This window comes from Ostrea edulis, chromosome 3, assembly GCF_947568905.1.
Source record: "Ostrea edulis chromosome 3, xbOstEdul1.1, whole genome shotgun sequence".
NCBI classification, from domain to species: Eukaryota; Metazoa; Mollusca; class Bivalvia; order Ostreida; family Ostreidae; genus Ostrea; species Ostrea edulis.
The window spans coordinates 30,617,825-30,638,602 of NC_079166.1; the positions used below are offsets into that span (position 1 = coordinate 30,617,825).

Here is a 20,778-nt window from a genome sequence, read left to right on the forward strand (position 1 = left end):
TATTATTTTTAACTAACAGAGATTTAATGACCGCATCACTCCAATCCTAAACAGGGAGGACTTCTAGTGATCTGGCAGTTCATTTCTAAACTAAATATTTGTATATGTTAACATTTAGATTAATAATGAGATGACTTTTAATTCCATTCAAGCATAAATTCAGTGCTAGACTTTTAGTTATTTTATATATTATGAAATAAATATGTTGATTCCTCTTACTATGGGTCGTAAACTTCACCCTAGTTTTAATTGATTATGTTTCAATTTTTCTTTCCTACTGTACATGCATCTCTTCAGTTTCAACACAAATCCGCAGGATATCGGTAAACGTACGAACTTTCACAAAGATTCATTTCAAATGAGGCAAACCTTTTTTCCACATCGAACGTGACAAGGCTCAATATCTTCTGAGCTATTTAAGGTACCTAAGGGCTTTCATATTTGGCATATAGATTCCTTATCGTAAGGCCTTACATTTCGAACATGATTTTGACCTCGATACTTTACCTTGGAGTTTGATCCAAAGTTCAAGACTTTAAACTTACTAACTTACTAACTTTTGAATTATCAATTTCATTTCATTCCATGATATACGACCTTGACCTTTTCCAGAACAGCAAGGTCATGCTTGTCATATTGGTGTTGAGGTATTCTCATGTTGTGTCAATTGAAGTCCGGTTATGTCGTGAATCTTTGGGGCCACAATGCTTTCATTTAAAAAAACAAATCACAACAGCTAAACAACAGTAGGGTCAAGGTGACTTAGGTGAGTTATGTGACCCATGGGCTTTTTATTGGACCGTAAGTATGTCGCGTCAACTCATGAAACCATAATACTCTATTTTTCCTCTTTTTTTTTTTCTTTTTTTTTCGAAGAACAGAAACTGGTCAGGAAAAAAATTTGAATGCTTTAAGTCTAAACCAATGGTACCATTTTTTCCCTTAACTGCCTCTCGGCCAATCAAATCTTAGGCATACATTACAGTTGTATTGAAACAATCAACATTAATAAGCTATACAAGTCAAACCAATCTAATTTCAACACAACACTCCAGCTGACTGGTTCAGACGTTCTCTGCTGTTATTTCACAAAGTGTTCTATTGTTTGCGTTGTTACTACTGGTCATTAACACGAAAGCTTCCGAACAGAGGGACCCCGTACAGGGACACTGATAGGAACACTGAGAGAGAAGACTAGACGGATTCATAGACTCATGAACAACGAGGCAATACGTCACATCACCATGGAAATCCCCTGATGTAGGCGATGAGGCGTAGAACACCTGTAAATGGAAGTTATTAATATAAATATAATTACAACAGTATGAGGGATGTCGCTTCATCTTCTACCATAGGTTTGTTTCTTGGTTCTAATGTTCACTCGTACTGAGCTGCTACCAGAATTTTAGGGGTGGGTGGGGAACGCGATAGGAGGCGAAATCATTGGGGTTTTTTTGTATTGTGGAAGTATGAAACAACACCTACACGTACTCAATACAAAGTGACATGGTACTGCCTTTGTTATCATTCAATATTTAGAAGGGGGCCTCCGTGGCCGAGTGGTTAGAGCATTGCGCTCAAAATCACACGGCCTCTCACCTCCGTCGGTTCCAATCCCGCTCGCGCCGGTAAGTGAGAAAGTTTCCCAGTTTACTTTCGGAAGGTCGGTGGTCTCTTCCCAGGTACATTGTATCTGGGTTCTCTCTTCCACCAATAAAAACTGGGCGCCACCATATAACTGAAAAATTGTTGAGTGTGGCAGAAAACATCGAAACAAACAGAAAAAAAACAATATTTAGAATAACACGTACATAGATAGCGTTACACAAATCTCACTGCGATGGTTCGTAGGTTGTTAGTTGATTGTATATTGTTTTAACGTCCCATTCGAGAATATTTCACTCACATAGAGACGTCACCACTGCCAGTGAAGGGCGGGCGAATTTAGGCCTATACTCGGAGCTTATGGCCATTGAGGAGGGAGGGATCTTCATCGTGCCACACCTGCTGTGACACGGGACCTCAGTTTTTGTGGTCTCATCTAAAGGACCGCCCCATTTGGTTATCTCTTACGACAAGCAATGGATAGTGAGGACCTATTCTAACCCGGATCTTCATGGGATTAGTTGGTATTAAACTAAAAAAAAAAAAACTACTTACATGTACATTTCAATATGTCTCTTTATAAACCCAAGGAAGAAAGATACCACATGCTAAATGCTAGAATAATGTCTAATGAATGCCTTCAGAGAGGAATATGGTGGACATCTTGGATACTTGGCACTTGTAAAAAATATTTTACCTGCAATACGGAGTCTTTGTTATGCTTTTCACACGTAATTCCGTGTCCAGAGATAGTGAGCCGGAAACTTGACGCTGCTAGGCTCCATAACTTTGATAAATGTAGCCTTATCCACAAAATAGGCACTGTTTGTCCCGGAACCGGAAGTTGGATGCATGTTGTGTTTTTATTGTCAAACACTGACGTCATTTTAGATAATAATGATCCATTGGTATCCCCAAATACTTTCAGACTTTCCCCAACTGTAAGATAAGAAATCCGTGCCAAAAGGTTAGATCTGCAATGTACATGTACATGTAACTAGTGTAGTCGGGAAATATTTGACTGGCGTATACCTCGATCATTCTTCGTTGTTACTGACACTCGAATAACAAATCAGCATTGAATTATGAAATTCCGCGATAGAATTTTTTTTTTATATTATCGTAATGGAAGGCAGTGTTTCAGATGCGCCACCTATAAAATTTTACAGTATTTAGATCCGCCACTAAGAGGTTAACCATCTGATTCGCAAATACCACTGCATATTCATCTTCCATTTGAATTGATGTTTTGTGGAGTTTTAGATATCAATAAGCATTTGGTGATATTTGCGTATACCCCATGCACAAAGGACTTATTGATGAATGCGGTGTATATCATCTATTTGTTATTTTTTTAGCGTGGGCGGATCTATGCGTTTATTTCAGCAGCGATAAACTGAATTAGACTTAGATTTTCATTTTCTCATTCATCGAGACACCTATATTTGTGATCCTTAGAAATCAGCACTATCTAAGGCAGAACAAGTAGAATTATTTTTGTTTGTTTTGCGCTAGCATCCGACCCGTTAACATTGGCTTTGTCCAAGAAAATTTCATTCCTCTTTTGTCCTATTTTTTTTCTCGATGCATCAATCCGGAATTTATATACTATATTCAACATTAATTCAAACAATCTGTGCGCCTTAAGGAGATATGCTACACCAGAGAAATTTGATATGGGGGAAAGCGGATATGTACAACAATATTTTGAAATTGAAAACTTTCAAATCTACTTTATTTAGTCAAAAGATGCAGTTTTAGTTGAAAGCAATCTGAGAAATAATTTAAACCCCTGCTGGACTCGAAGCCGCAATCTATAGTTCAGCAGTCAACGTGCTAACCTACTGAGCTACTCAGCTAGGCAATGGTTTTGTTAAATGAGCTGATATTTATATTTTCATTCATGTTTTAAAAGGAAGTCAGCCATTATGACGATGTAGAGTACCCCCTTAAAAACATGGCAGACATGACGAACGTAAAGCGGAGTTTGGTGGTATGTAATCCTCTGCTCAAATGTTGCTCAATCTCGATAAGAAAGTTGTCGTGTCATACAGAATGTACGAGTCCGATTATAGACCTTACTTCGTACAATGTTCCTGCTTTATTAATAAAACAGGTCTATGAAAAAGAATTCAATAAACTTTAATTATTAAAAAAAAATATCAATCTAAATTGACATATTTCATCCAGATACACTTTAAATGTATTAAAATTGCATACAATTTTGATAAATCACTTAAAATATGAAACTTTAAAAATTACATGCATGTCCTTCACGTCCAACTAACCGTGCAGCTACACACGTGACGTGTCAAACAACAGAAAGCTAAAGCCACAATTACACGTAAATAATTGTTGGTTTAGCATCAACAACCCATATCTAAATGTCACAAAAATAGGACAGATTTTAAAAAGGAGTGTCGCATTCACACAAATACATGTTATAAATGCCAAAATCTTTGTTAGGAAAAAATGTATCATTTTACAGTTTCTTCTAGAATATTGTCTTCTAAAACGTTTAGTATTCTAAAAGATTGATATAATATTTTTTCTGCAGCAATGTTTGGACTTTTCGGTTTTCAGATCAATTCTGAATATGCCCCTCAGTGGCCTGGACTGTATGGCGTTGAACAATTAGAGAATATTCAGTTATACCTTGTAACTGATGTCATTATCATTTCAGTCTCTTACGATTATCTATATCTAGAAACTAGAAGAGAACCACTCATGATAAGACAAACCGTAGCAGAACTAGCAACACCATTACTTAGATATTGACCTCGGTATAAATACTAAAACAGCCCTCAAGAAGTGTCATATCTCAGTTTTCCAAGCTAGGGGTCATACTAACAACTGGGACTGATATCAGGGCGAAGATACAAACAACGGTGTTATATTCTTGATATATACAGTGTACCCTATGCTTAGAAGTGTCTCTGGGTGTTTTTTTTGTGAATCGACAACACGGACCTAGGTCTGTATCACCCTGTGGTCTGGGGTATCTGTACTGTGCTTTTGTTACCCATGGTAATGTGCCATAATTTGTTTAAAAAAAGGAAACAGAAGAAATGATTTTAAATACTCCCTTTTACAAGAGATGTTTGTAAAACACATATGCCCCCCATGGTGCAAAATTGAAAAGGGTTATACATACACATCTTTTAATTGATAGTAGTATTATCAATTCAAAATATTGAGTAGACAATATCTTCCTATGTCAAGAGTGAATTGACCATGTGGCCTCAAAAATCAATAGGGGTCATCTACTCCTTATGCTGTACCAGTGTACCAAGTTTGGTGTCAATCAAGCAAATAATTCTTAAAATATAGGAGACAATATATTACTATGTCCAGTTCGACTATTGACTTTTGACCTCAAAATCAATATGGGTCATCTTCGCCTGAAGATTTACCTGTGTATTAAGTTTGATGTCTGTCAAGAAAAAAGGTTATCAAGATATTGAGTGGACAGTATATTACTATGTCCAGTTTGACCCTTGACCATTAACCCTGTGAACTCAAAATCAATAGGGGTCATCTTCTCCTGAAGACGTACCAGTGTACTAAGTTTGATGTCTGTCAAGCAAAGGATTCTCAAGATATTGAGCGGACATTATATTCCTATGTCCTGTTTGACCCTTGACCTTTGACCATGTGACCTCCAAATCAAGAGGGGTAATCTTTTCCTGAAGATGTAACAGTGTACCAAGTTTGATGTCTGTCAAGCAAAGGGTTCTTAAGATATTGAACGGACAGTATATTCCTATGTCCAGTTTGACCCTTGACCTTTGACCATGTGACCTCAAAATCCATAGGGGTCATTTATTTCTGAAGATGTATCAGTGTACTAAGTTTGACGTCTGTCGAACAAAGGGTTCTCTAGATATTGAATGGTCAGTATATTCCTATACCTAGTTTGACCCTTGACCTTTGACCATATGACCTCAAAATCAATAGGGGTCACCACTTTTTAGAATGTACCAGTGTACCAAGTTTGATGTCTTTCAAGCAAATGGTTCTCAAAATATTTAACGGACATTATATTCCTATGTCCAGAGTAGATTGACCCTTGACCTTTATCTTTTGACCTGAAAAACAAGAGGTGTCCTTTTCTACTCATAACCAACCCACATATGAAATATCATTATCATCAAGTGAATGGTTCTCAAGATATTAAACGGACAACATGTGTTCTACCGACCGACCGACCGACCAACTGACGGACAGACAAGTGCAAACCAATATGTCCCTCTTCTTTGAAAGGGGCGGGGGAGGGCATAATAAAATAAAATATTAGTACAGTAAAGCACGATTATAACACACTCATTTATTACGAATTCACGTGCATTGCGAATTTATTCCCTTATGATAGGAAATAACGACATTTTCGCTGATCCTGATGGTTCTCTATAACCGTGCTTTCCTGTTCAATCGTTTATGTGGTTTTCAAAAGAAGAAAAAATATCAAATATCACTTAAAATACAGGTGTTTATAAATTCAAATGTAATTAATATATCTGCCCATTATATGAGAGTGAGATATAGTAATATTATCTTTTCAAGCTCTTGAAACTCATCATGCATCGGGAGATGTTGCATATGTTTTATATACAGTATGTTTTTATTCAAGTTTCAAATGTATATGACAACTTGTATTTAAGAAGTTTTAGAAATTGATTTATAAGATTTTAAAGGGCCAAGATATGCAAATGAACCAAGCGTAGATATTATTAAAATATGAGATTCAATGGATTTGAGAAACCAATCATGGTTCGGAATTTTAAGTTTATTTATGGATAGGTTGTTGGATCTCTGACAATTAGAAACTCGGATTTGTTCAAGCATAATGATGATAAACGTAATTATGTAATGTGATCCTGCTAACGAACACTTCTGGAGTATGCGACTGTCCAATACGTAGTACTAGGGGCAATGTAAGAATATGGCTTTTAAATTTACCTACAATGCAATTTCTAATCATCCTTCTAATAAAATTTTACGTTCAGCATAGGGAATACAATGATTTCAAAGAACAGAATACTCAACATCGCAATGTTCTGTGATTAAGATTATCCATTCGTGCAATAAAACAACTATTGGTATCCTTTTCTACGATAGCAGGAATTGCATGATATTGAATTTTAAATTTCTATCAAATTCAGAATATAAAATACTCACGATTCTGTGTAAGGAATTGATGTACTACACAACAAGAGACATTTCCTGGCGTAGTTTCTACGATTCTAAAATCTGTGCCAAGAAGTCTGTTTTCAAAACCATACACCACGTGCGTTGTATTTTCACTTTCATAGATTAACTGGAAACCCATAAAAGGTATTGAAAAATTAAATGGTGTTGTTTCATAGCAATACGTTCCAAATAATCATTCAACGTGTTTGTCCTACTCTTAATTTTGTATTTTTCATAGAATTTAAGAAAATAATTACTGTTCGTTATCTCCATTTTTTTCTCTCAAAAATACCCGAAAACCATAAGACTTTGAATACTTTAAATACAGGTAGCCTACATACCCATCCTAACTCAGCAAATCTCAGCCATTTTTAATATTTTCTAAAGAATGCATAATACCTACCGTTGCATTTTGGTACCCGGTGCTGTTTCCGCCATATTCTACAAGACAATTCATTGCAAACTGTGTAACATCCAAATCTGTCTGCGTAACCGCTACTCCAGAAATAACGGCAAGGTTCGGAAAACGAGTCTGAAAAAAATTTTGGAACTTGCAACTGCCAACATTCTAAAAGAAAGGATTTTGAAGTGAATACAAAACTTTTCACTTGACTTACCGTTCTCTGAACGGTCAAATGGAGAGACGACAGGATATCCTGGGTCAGACCAGGGGAACTAACCACTACCGTGAAGTCGTCTGTTGTTACTCCGGCCAGCTGTACGTCCGGGCGGAGACTGGTCACTACTCTGATGGTCAGCATGTCCGCCTCAGTATTACTGGTGATGGCCTTGTTGCAGACCAATGGGAATTCTAGAGTTACATTCCCAAAGCTACCATCATCATAAACGCTACAATAGAGAAAACTCCCATAAATATTCCAACAGTTAAGCGGGTGATTTGGGCATGCGACATTTCGTTTAGTGATTGACCACCGTCTTACGTGAATTGATCAAGGGATCCGTCGAGTTGTATCGTCTGAAAGCATGGCAACAGATTCTCTCCTACATGAATAATGTTGTACTTTTTAATGGAGAATACAGTTTTACCAAAAGGAAAAGTAATGGACATTGGACCGGGACTTTTATTTCTCGTCGTTGTAATGTTGACGAAGATTTCAAACGTCCCACTTTCAAAAATGCATGCAGCTGACTCAAAATGGAATGTTTCTACTGTGTATACCAAGTTTTGCTGAAACGATTAAGGGATATATTTAAATTATAGTAAATGAAGTTATTTTCAAAAAATACATCATAAACAAATTATTTGCAAATAATCATGTGCAGTAAAATTTCAAGAGATAGGAAAAAATTATTTTACGTCAAACGTCGTGGCTCCGTTGACGGTGAAGGGATACGTGACGCTGAGAGAACTGCTGTTGATTTCCACGGAGTGAACATCGCCTATTTCAGCGTACTTCGGGACAGGAATGACAGAGAACCGCAGCACCAGCCAATTCTTATCCTCCCCGGGCGAAGGAAGGGCGGATCCAAAGTTTGTCACATTTAAGACAACTTCGGCAACATTTTGTATCCTAGATTTGCTTGTTCTTGAGTAGGAGACGCTCAGAGTGGAACACAAAACATTAGATCCCGTGATAACAATGAGCATATCACTCACCATGGCGAGACCTGCTTCTCCTTGACCTCCAGATCTCAGTGACGTCAGAGTGACGTTGATCTCATAGACACCGAATTCAGGTGTAGTCAAGTTTACATCTGCAGAAAAGTCTTGTCCAATCGTCACTAGACTGTTGTAAGAAAGTGCTTTCAGTTGAGTCAGAATCTGTGGTGAGGGAATACAAAGTAACTTCTATTAAACACTGGTAAGAGGTATTCATTGTACTTTGCTGTAGTCTACATTAAGTAACATCTATCAAACACTGGTAAGAGGAATTCATTGTACTTTGCTGTAGTCTACATTAAGTAACATCTATCAAACACTGGTAAGAGGTATTCATTGTACTTTGCTGTAGTCTACATCAAGACAGCACACACGCACAAAGTCAATGGAAAGGAAAATGGAACAGTCATTTGATGTAGATTTATGAAATTTACATGTATCCAAAATTTAGAAAATTTACGTTAAATGACCGTGTAGCGTTTGAAAGCGTGGCGAGAATTCCATCGTCGTCGAACGAATTTTTATTTACTTGCCTAGATGGTCGAGCGGTCAAGCGCGCTGGTCGTAGGCTGCTAAGATATTTGGTTCTACGGATCGTGAGTTCAACCCCGGGTAGGGGCGGAAGTGGATATCCAAATAAAGTGAAATTTGCTGTGCTTTATATCAAATATTTCTTCAATTAGGGCAGTTTTGTTCATTTAAGAGTGTATTGCTATTTCCGTTCTTTATATAGAAATATTTCAAATGTAATGAGTATCATGTATGATCCTCTTAAGTGTACGTTAAATAACTGTATCCCATTTCCATTCTCAATGACCGTGTAGCGTGTGACAGCGTGGCGAGAATTCCATCGTCATCGAAAGCAATTTTTTTTTAAAGACTTGCCTAGATGGCCGAGCGGAACGTCTAGGTTCGCAGGTAGTGAGTTCAACCCCGGGTAGGGGCGGAAGTGGGTATCCAAATAAAGTAAATTTTGCTGTGATTTATATATATATATATATATATATATATATCCATACACATGTACCGGTATATAAAATAGTGCAGTTGGGCTAGTTTTATCTTATTTATTTGTTCTACATTTACCCTGCTGTTTGATCAAGCCGTGCAGAGTTGCGCGGGTTATTTCACTTAATACACGTATTCGTGAGAACCAGCTCGCGTTTTGTTGTTTTTCGGCGACACTGGCCGATATTTGTAGTGCTTTGCCACCAATAATACTACAATAGACATTCTCTCTCTCTCTCTCTCTCTCTCTCTCTCTCTCTCTCTCTCTCTCTCTGAGGATAACACCTAACAATTGAAATAGAGCTCCTAGTTCTGAACAAAGAGAGGTAAAGTTTATTCATTGATTGGGTTGTCCTGAAAGTAGTTCAGGTTCACATTATAGAACGAAACGCGATCTGTGTCGACTCGATAGAAATATAATTAAATCGTCCGTGTCATTTACTCCTCTTATTTCTGGAAGTAATACTTTTGTGGTTTAATAATTCAATGCTTTAGATCAAAGTTGAGCGTAGGGTTTTCAGAATTATGCAAGATTTCATGGTCATGGTATTTCATATGAATATAAAAATACAAGGGTAAGAACTGCGACGTTTCACATCTTCGAGCATTCTATAAAAATTCGCTATAAGCGTAATTCACTTTACGTTTATAGCGAATTCATAATTCAAATAGAACGAATTCGTTATAAACTTGATTTGTTCTACGTGTATATCAGTTGTATAAAAAAAGCAGCAATTAATATACTTGCGTTTGTATTGTCTCTAAGAGAAATTAAGCCTATGTATTTTCGAGAAGAAATATTTTTTATACAAGAAATATACACACTGATTTATATAGGATAATTTTTCTTGATGGATTATTAAGTCACGCAAGAACATGTCGAAAGAAAAATGTCAGCAAAATTATGTGTAATACAAACAGTCTATCGTAGTTGTCGTGTACTTGTTGCTTTACACAAATAAAGGAATATGCGATGAAATAAATGCAATAAAACTACAAATTTAATTAACGAGAATAGTAAACAATACCGACAATATATTTGTTAAACGTATGTGTAAGTATTGTTTTGCGTTAACAACCTCTTTTGAAAAACACACAAACAGAAAATTCCTAATAAGTGTGGATCCTTTATGGCAATGGAAAGCAATTGTTAAAAATCAAAACGAGTTTTTTTTTTAAAAAACCAACAAAAACAACAAACAAACAATTTGTTATAAAAGGTGATATTACGTTCATTTTTAATTCAAGGGGAATAGGAAGTTACTTCGTTATATCCGTGTTCGTTATAGACGCCAACATTTGCCGGGGGAATCAATGTCACTTCGCTATAGCCGTGATTTCGCTATATTTGAGTTTTACTGTAATTCATGAAACACTAACGAACTTCATACAAGGTATGAAGTCGTAGTATTGGTCGAAAATAAACAGAAATAACAAAAATGTTGAATCCGCTGTTTTAGCTGAGAGCATAAGACAGACCTCGACAAGCTAAAAACATTCAATTTATTCAATTACTTTACCGAGTCTGCTTTTGGATAAATGGGTGAATTCATATTTCAAATAACATGCCGATCAAACAAACTATTAATGAGCTTAGTTACTGATGCAGATATTGCTAATAGTGTTTCATTTTCATGGCTGGTGTTGGAGTTATTACAAGTATGTAACCCTAGATTTCAAAAATAATTTCATTGAAAAAAAAATTACCGGTGGAATTACAAAGTCCGAAGAAATGAGATCAAAAGTTGAATTCCATAACACAGAACCAGCCACATCAATTCTGATTTCCAGAGGGTGCACTGTGCCTAGCTCGACATCTTTCTCTATGTATGCGGCAACCTCCAGCTTGATGGAGTCATTACTGGAAACAGGACCGGCGAAAAAGGCATCTAGGGTATTCATAGAATGACTAATCTATATACATGTTGCTTGATGATACGAAAAAGGTACATTTGACGCATGTATTTCCGATCGCCACTTACTTTTGTTGGCAAAATGCGTTGGGAACACGAGGTGGAGTGTGGTATTTCCTACGATTTCGTCACACTTTAAATCATCAACAATATATCTATTCAACACCACCTACAAATAAAAGACTAAATACATAAGTATACTGAGCGTTTTGCTGAAAATATTTGTCCAACGATTTTTTATACCATAGATGATTTGAAACGATTTCATTGCAGCTGAATGAAATAGTGGATAGCCAATATATTGTAGTAGACGTTCATGTACTTTAATGTAAAGGGAATTGATGTGAAAGTATCCATGATAAATTGATGAGTGAATGTAAATGAGTCATTGACAAATCAACAATCCGTTTCTACATACTCTGCTGGTCAAGGTTTTAGTGAGAGCTACTCAAATCTTTGAATCTGCACATTCTCATACTGTACTGTATATACACGAGCCGTATGAGTTAAATTGTTCGATTTCATCGGTGGAAACTTAAGTTACATTCGAACAGTTTACTCAAAAAGATTTGACAGAAAGGTAGATATTTCTGATTTTTCATAACATACATGTAATCATGATAGCATATATCTTAATATACAAATTATCCTATGTGTGTTGCAAACATACAGCTTAAATATTAACTTAGATTCTTATTTCAGCAGAATATGAATAGGGCTGCGTCAACTTACCGGAAGTCGATAGTTTTCCCCTACTTCCGTCACGGACACTCTTAAGACTCGAACTCCCGAATCTGCCTGACTCCTTGCTGTCACTATAATGTCGGGATTAGCTAAAGGCATCCACAAGTCAACAACGACACGGGTCATCTTACCACGATCCAGGGTAGAAGTGGATGGGAAGCTGGTGTATATTTCCGGAGTCTTTATCGGAGCCTTCAAGGATTGAGGAAATAGTTACAGGGATGTTGATTCGGGTACGATGACGTTCAGATATACCTTATACTGTGGATATATAACTTTTTAAACAATTATAAATGTATGTGCATGAATATTAGACACTGCTAAAATGTATTTGTTAGCTATCTGTCAAAAACGTTATAGTCAAATGTGTCTGCTTTGGCGTCATTCCGTTTTTTGTTTAATCGGACAATATCTTGAGACGGACTGGCTTATCAAAGACAGCGCTAAAATGAAATATGAAGATAACAAACAGTATTCAATATCATAACTCCCACAAGCAATACAAAATAGAGAGTTGGGTAAACACGGAACCCTGGGTATACCAAAAGTGGGATCAGGTGTCTAGGAGGAGTAAGCATCCCCTGTCGACCGACCAAAACCGCCGTGAACCCTATATCTTGATTAGGTAAGTTAACTGTAGTCAAAATCAGTGTGCCAAGAACGATGTAACAATCGTTATGAAACACGTCAGACAGCATTTGACCCAATTAAAGATTGTATTGGCAAACTAGATTGTGATAACGACCATGTAATTTGCAAAATGCTGCATTAAACGGGACTGTTGAAACCCCTGTGCCATCAACTTGTTTGTCAGTAGCCTGATTCGATTTAACTTACCATAAGCAGAACAAGCTCTTACGTATCGAATCAGTCGAGATATATGAATACCATATACAGATGATAATGGAATATTACTACATGAGTATTGGAAGTTGACGATGGAGAAGCTGAAATCACCCCATTTATCATAAAGGTGAGATCGTAGTTTGCCGTTATTCTCTGCTTTCAATGCAATATCTAAGTAGGAAGCAGACGTGGACGACTCTCTGGTGTCTTTTACTTCGAGTTCACAGGGATGTAAATGAAACGTAGTATTGTTTATAGATATAATTGGTATATCTAAATGTCGAATTGAAGGCCAAAGCAAGATATATTTTTCTCCATCACGTAGAATTAAAAAAAATAGATTCTGCTCCATATCAATATAAAAAAAGGTCAGCTAACAAAGGAGCACAATTTTTGCAAATGAAAATTCTAATAGACTGCTGGAAGACCTGATGACCAAATACCACGAATATATTGTCAATGAGGAACTCTAGCATATATTTTATTTCAACTTCAGAGTGCTTGTGCATAGAATCAGAATAATGTTTAATAAAGTAATGTTTTGGATGACTGATCACTAGATATGAATTTTTGAGTTTTCCATTTTTGTTGAAGAGCGACTGTCTATGATGTCAAAAAGTTTAGTCTTTAATTCCAGATTGGTACCTAAAATGGCTGAGCATTTTGATTAATACTTGACTCTCACATGTGCTCCCTTTCCTAAACCCTGGATCCGTCACTGCAATGATATCACAACAGAAACAAACGCAGCAAGATGTTTATACAGAGTTTACATGTATTTTGTAAACAAACAAGAATTTCAACATGCCGTTCAGTTGTTTCATTTTAAACAGTTTTAAATACCGTCTGCAACTTTGCCCAAACTGCAACTCCTGCATGACGAATTCATAAAATAACTTTGAAAATGAAAGCAAAATAATGTAGGCAGAGTCATGAGCCTATTAACGTTATGATGATCATAAGTTAACGTGTAGTTCCATGGCAACTGCCATCACGGCTATGACTCGGCATGATCATAAGCGAGGCTGGTTTCGAGCCTCGAAAAATAATGTTAATGACAAGGTACCAGTGCGAGTCTTCACTAAACTCCTACAATATAAATCTCTCAAGTGAACAAAAACTCTGTCAGTTCGTTTTTATTTTCTATTACACACACTGAAGGTACATAAAAGAAGCTACCTACTTTCACTTCATCTAAATCTGTCCTGTCTCGGAGCGTCTCCTACATGGCCACAACCGCGAGTCCTTACGATGGACATGCCGCTGTTTCCTTCCAAAAACCTGACTAATAATTTAATGTTAACTTGACCCATCATATCTTCCATCAATTCTCTTGAATGAATATGAGTTACCGGACCTATACTGGATTCCTAATTTACATAAACCCCCTTACAAACAAATATACATTACTGAATCCAGTAAGTGGTTTAACAAGTCCTTATCCCCCCACGAAAATATTAACAGACGCGATGGAGAAACTTCAAACTTACTATGTGACTACATATGCCAGAAGTGGAGTTAATCACATGTAGATTCTAAAAATTCTAAAGAACTTTTAGTAAACTTGAAATCGCAAAACTTTTCCCAAATTAATAACATAAAACCTATTGAACTTTTCAACACATTACACGACCATTCCTTACGACAGATTAAAGACTAAACTTTTCGACATTATAAACAGTTGCTTCTTCAACGAAAATGGAAAACGGAAATATTCATATCTAGTGATCAGTCATCCAAAACTTTCCTTCTTATACACCACTCTGATTCCATGCACAAGTACTCTGAAGTTGAAATAATGCTAGAATTGCCATGGGCACGAATTGTACTCTTTTGTTAACTGAGCTATTTTTATATTCGTGCGAGGCAGAATTTATTCACAAACTTCTATGTGAGAAGAAAAAATCCTTGCTGTGGCCTTCAATAAGGGGTACGTGTAAAGAGCTAAACGAAATCGAAACGAAATGAAATCTACCGAAACGAAACTTAACGAAACGGAGCCTGCCGAAACAAAACGAAACCAAAGAAAGTCTAAAGAAACAGACGGAAATTACTTTATCATTACAAAATGCTGAACTCCTTTCAATATCCGTGTTCCGTTTTGTTGTCCGTTTTAGCAATACCCCAAATGCATAGAGTTGTCTCTAGATTTACTGTACATCAATAATAATTTCTAACCGAATTGGAATCATATAATCAGTAGCGGATTTAAGGGTCGCACCCGGCGGCTCCCTTCCCTCAAAATCTTCAAATTTAAGGTAAATCATGGTCTCTTGTTCAGAAAAAACCCCGATAAAACAATAAATATTTTCCCACTCTCAGAGAAATGAATGACAAGATCTTTTACTTTATTGGGTTACTTTCATCGGGATAACATATTTTTATATTAAAAAAAAAACTAACCTAAAAATTTGTGTCATTTTTATAATTTCACATTCAAGTCAGCATTTTGCAAATTCCATGGTCGTTATAACGATATAGTTCGTCAATACAACCTCGTATTGGGTCAAATGCTGTCTGACGTGTTTCATACCGATTGTTAAACCGTTCTTTGCACACTGATTTTGACTGCGGATAACTCCGTTTACCTGATCAGGATATAGGGCTCACGGCGGTTGTGACCGGTCAACATGGGATGTTTAATCCTCCTAGGCACCTGATCCCACCTATGGTGTGTCCAGGGGTCCGTGTTTGCCCAACTATCTATTTTGTATTGCTTATAGGAGTTATGAGATTGATCACTGTTCGTTATCTTCACCTTGCATCATTAAAAATGACAGAAAATGACTACATAAAAGACAAAATAGTGCGAGTAATGTATCTCACTTTTAACTCAAAAAATGACCATGAAAGTTTGGTTGACCATTAGAAATATATCAGTTAAGCATTGTAAACAATAAAAATGAAAAATAAACTTTTTGAGCTTAACCGTGTCCTTTTCGCTTTAATAACTCAAACCTAAGCGATGTAATTAACTGTGCCTGGAACCACTGGGGGCCTTAAGGTGCCCCCGAACCTCTGTTTTATGACGTTGCGCCCCTAACCTTAATTGTTGGATCCTGGATCCACCCAGTTGATATGATACCACATAATTTTTCCATAAGTAAAAGTACGCGTACCTAAGCAGTTAAAGATAAAAATAAGATTCTACCCGTCTCCCAGTATTTCAATTTTCTCAGACACTAGGGTCTTCAAACAATGATTGCTGCTAATCGATAGTCAATCAACCCCAAAAGATAACATAATAGATACATGGGATAACCTTTACAGGGATCACGAGATGACTCTCCGTAACATTTCATTACAATTAACGAGTTCGGTTATACAGTTTCGGCTCCTTATGTTTCGTTAGATTTCCTTATGTTTCGTTTCGACAGGTTTCTTTTCTTTTCGGCAGGTTTCGTTTCATTTCGGTAGGTTTCCTTTCTTTTCGGTAAGTTTCGTTTCGTTTCGATTTCGTTTCGCACTTTACAGGTACCATTCAATTCGTCATTTAAATGTAAAACTTATACGGTACCAATTTTGTTGCACCAGATGCGCATTTCGACAAATGATATCTCTTCAGTGATGCTCAACCGAAATGTTTGAAATCCGAAATAACTATGAAGTATTAGAGCTAAATATAGCCAAAAACAGCGTGCCAAAAAAGTGAAGACAAATTCGTCCAAGGATAAGAGCTATGCATGAGGGAGATAATCCTTAATTTTGAAATGAATTTCTAAATTTTATAACAGCAATTAAATATACATCCGTATTTTCAAGTTAGTAACGAAGTACTTAGCTACTGAATATACAATGTATCGACGATCTTTTGTCTATTAACAATAACAACTTTCATTCAAATGTCGATTCAATCTATCCCTGAGAGTTCGAAATAAAAGACACCATAGAGCCGTCTATTTCTGCTTCATACTTAGATATTTGATTGAAAGTAGACAATAACGGTAAACTGACAACTCAACTGTATGACAAACGGGATCATGCCAGCTTCTCCATCATCAACTTCCCATATTTATGTAGCAATATCCCATTATCACTTGTATATGGTGTTTATATCTCTCAACTGATTCGATACAGAAGAGCTTATTCTTCGTATGACCAGTTTTTAAATCTATACAAGCTACTGACAAACAAGTTGATGTAGACAGGTTTCAACAGTCTCGATTAAGATCAGCATTTCACAAATTCTCTCGTCGTTATAACGATCTAGTTCATGAATACAACCTATCATAAGGTTAAATGCTGTTTGACGCATTTTAAACCGATTGTTAGACCATTCCTGGAACACTGGGTTTGACTACAGATAATTCCGTTTGGAATCCGATCAGGATGTGGTGCTCACAGCGGGTGTGACAGGTCGACAGGGGATGCTTACTCCTCCTAGACACCTGATTACACCTCTGGTGTGTCCAGGGGTCCGTGTTTGCCCAGCAACCTATTTTTATTACTTATAGGAGTTATGAGATTGATCACTGCTTGTTATCTTCACCTTTCATCTCTTTAATTTACTGTCAAAATCTGTGTTCAATGATTATGCTTTCTATTTAGTTGGCTAGAGTAACACCAGTTTCTCTAACGCTAACCGCGAGCAAATCACATCACATGTATAGTTTACTCCACTCTTCTTGTTTTCAATTCAGTGGAATTTACGCTCTAACTTACCTTTATTTAACATCTGTTTCGTCGTTTGTCTTCTTCTTAATTAAATATTTATATCTTTTATTCTCTTGGACTTGTTCCTAATTATTTATTCGATAAAACTCTAACGAACTAAATCTTTTGTTGTATGATCGTTATTTCGGTCATCTGTTACATAGTCATGAAGTTCGGTAAGAACACAAATCAAAATAGAAAATATGAATATAAGAGATAAGATATCATTTTTGAGTGTTATTGGGATATGAGATGAGGTTGGTCACATAATCAAATCATATAGTGTCCTTCCTATAGGGCTCACGGCGGGTGTGACTGGTCGACAGGGGATGCTTGCTCCTTCTAGGCGCCTGTTCCCACCTCTGGTGTGTCCAGGGGTCCGTGGTTGCCGAACTACTGTAAGTGGTTTTAATTTCGCGGTGCTAAAAGGTCGCGGTTTTTCATATTGGTCTAATTACGGTGTTTGTATTTTTGCGGAGTTCAAATTTTATTTTGATTACTGGTAACTGTTTTGTGTCACACTTGCAAAATGATTGCTGTTGTTTTAATTTCGTGGAAAAATCCCCGACCATGAACATAGCGAAATTAAAACCACAGCAATCATTTCCCCATTTACAGTATCTATTTTGTATTGCTTATGGGAGTTATGAGATTGATCACTGTTCGTTATCTTAATCTTTCATCCCAATAACACTAAAAAATATCTTATATCTTAAATATCAACCACTGGAGAATAATATTATATAAAAGAAAAAGAAAAAAACATCTTTTAGTAAGCATTCGTATATTCACCAACGAACGTTCGTAAAGAATGGGATTAAATATAAGATTTTTCCGCGATATGAATACATAGAGAAATACATCCATGCCATTGCATACTTTAATGTACATTCTTGCACAGCTCTGATTCTACTCGGGGATCCCTATCTAAGCTTCGATGGATTACCTGTAAAAACCTTATTCGTAGCCTTAATTCTTTTGCGAAAAAATATCAAATTTCTAGGAGATTTAAAGATAATAAGAAAGGCAAAGATAAAGAACAGTTGTCAATTTCATAACTCATATGGGTAACACAAAAAGAGAGTCAAGCAAACACGAACCCCTTGACATAACAGAGTTGTAATCAGGTGCCTAAGAGTAGTAAGCATCCCCTGCGGACCGGTTACACACAACGTGAGGCCGATTGGATGAGTCGTACGTTAAATTAAATTTAGTACTCAATTATGTTTGATTGAATCACTGTTTAGGATTACAAAAAAAAAAAAAAACTACTTGCAAGAATCCAATCCAAGGTATCTATTTTTCTATCGTTCAAACAAAAACTCACCATAACTGCCGTTTTTATGAAATAAATGACGTTATCGCTCCACAGCGCACGTTTGCCTGAGAAAACTTCAAAAACGACAGTGTGTTGTTCTTCATTGGTTACGAATTCAACGGACTGCACGTACACCTCCGTTAGGATTGTAATGATGTTGTCATCTTCAACGGATGATGATCCGGAATTTGTAATATCCCCCAGGGTCAAATTACCGCTCAAAATTACATAGAAGCCAGTCTGAAAGTATTATAGTAGAGACAAATATATTTCACATAATCATGCATATTCAACGTAATAACGAATTTACTAAGTATTCATAATCTGTAAAGTCATACCGACATGGTTGAAGATAAGACACTGTAGTACAATATAGATGAGAATGGTTGGATGTTAAATCCTCTCTTCGTTACGGTGGCGAGTCCGAGAGCCATGACAAGTTTGGTAGTGGACGGTTTTACTACCAGGGCTATATTGGAGGTAGTTCCGACGGGAAACTTTAGCTTCACGGTAGTGGCTCGTTTGTACCCCAGGTGTAGGATATTGGGTTGTTGATCCGAAGACAAAGTTACGTCCAAATTATTAGGACCAGGGGCATGATCTGAAACATTCATTGATTACACTCTTAATGTATTTCTTGAAGAAGGAAAGAATAATCAAATATGTATTTGATTGCATTATGATGTCTTAAAAAAAGAGTCTATTTATGTAAGCGTTAAATACAATGGGAACACCAGAGAAATTACTTTTCCAATTTGGTTAATATTCTGTGTAGTGAAAACTACTCAGACAGACATACAGACAAGCAGACAGACAATGACCTGGAATTAACTGACGATGATGTCAGTATAAAGGAATTTCTTCTTGGTCAACGAGGGACATCTTTCCGTTTTCCAGCTTAATGGGAATCAGAGGCCAGAATAAAAATATACACCACAATCGATGAATGGGAGGTGCTCCAAAACGTCCTCAGAAAGACATAATCATAAGTTTACTAGGAAGGATCCTTGAACTGGCGCTTGCACGACAGTACTACAGTCTTTGGAAAAAAATATCCACTTTAAAATGAGCGTCAAGCTCAATGCATTATTTAAATTCTATCAGCATTTTATGTATCATGCTTTCAACACCTTGCGACAAATCTGGAGACCAACCGCTCTCTCACTCCACAAGAACCGGATAAACACCAATGTGAAGTATGCCCTAGTGTGTGGTTAAAAGACTTGGTGCGATACAAAGATCAACAAATTACAGACAAATGTCTCAAAAACATCTTCAACGTCAGGTGACCGGAATTCATCACCAAAGAACAACTGTGGGCCGGTATGAAACGTGCTCCAAATGAAAATGAGATTAAGAAGCGGAAAAGGGGATGAATTGTCCACACACTAGGAAAACCTGCATCAAACATCACAAAACATACCCTGGATTGGAGCCCACACGATACACGGAAAGTGAGTCGACCATGGCAAGTGTTTGACCAAGGCAGCCATGTCACAGAAGTATTGACACAGAGGTGAAGGACGCCGGAACGACCTGGACTAAGCTGAAGAGGATCAGCCAGAACTGTCTGTGTTGGATAAGTGTTGCAGCCCTATGTTCCTCAAGGAATCAAAAGGGATAAGTCAAGTAAGTCAACATTTTATCCACACCTAGTCATTGATCCTCAACTGTCCGTATATCTGTGCTTATATATCATTTTCAAACATTCGTCGTTTTCAAAAGCGAGGAATAGTAACAGTAATTCTAGAATTCACAGGCATGACAATATCATAAAGAAAATATCTCCAAAAACTGAATATTCAATTAAAATGATTACAGTCATGTTGATTAACTTATAATCAGACATTTTAACATGAACGAACAATATCGCCGCTGTA

The 20,778-nt window shown here is 36.7% G+C and overlaps 1 protein-coding gene across 1 annotated transcript; it reads right to left on the minus strand.

Moving 5' to 3' along the window:
* Positions 1-643: 643 nt before the first annotated feature.
* LOC125674270 (uncharacterized) lies at positions 644-20,391 on the minus strand. The gene is made up of 13 exons (XM_048911399.2): positions 20,322-20,391; positions 19,237-19,499; positions 18,908-19,138; positions 12,070-12,273; positions 11,407-11,506; positions 11,132-11,313; positions 8,114-8,578; positions 7,737-7,984; positions 7,413-7,644; positions 7,199-7,327; positions 6,784-6,922; positions 2,303-2,544; positions 644-1,283 (listed from the first exon to the last, which is right to left on the minus strand). Exons 1-13 carry the CDS (start codon positions 20,389-20,391, stop codon positions 1,065-1,067), a joined length of 2,724 nt encoding a protein of 907 aa, XP_048767356.2. The 3' UTR covers positions 644-1,064.
* Between the last annotated feature and the right edge of the window lie 387 nt (positions 20,392-20,778).

Bases quoted from the DNA above. Each gene is read 5' to 3' on its own strand.
- LOC125674270 (XM_048911399.2), bottom strand. From the start codon at position 20,391: ATGGCTGCCTTGGTCAAACACTTGCCATGGTCGACTCACTTTCCGTGT. The intron at 8,579-11,131 runs GTAATTTTTTTT...CCCTCACCACAG, and splicing joins CGGACTTTGTAATTCCACCG to ATTCTGACTCAACTGAAAGC. The intron at 7,985-8,113 runs GTAAAATAATTT...TAATCGTTTCAG, and splicing joins ACGGAGCCACGACGTTTGAC to CAAAACTTGGTATACACAGT.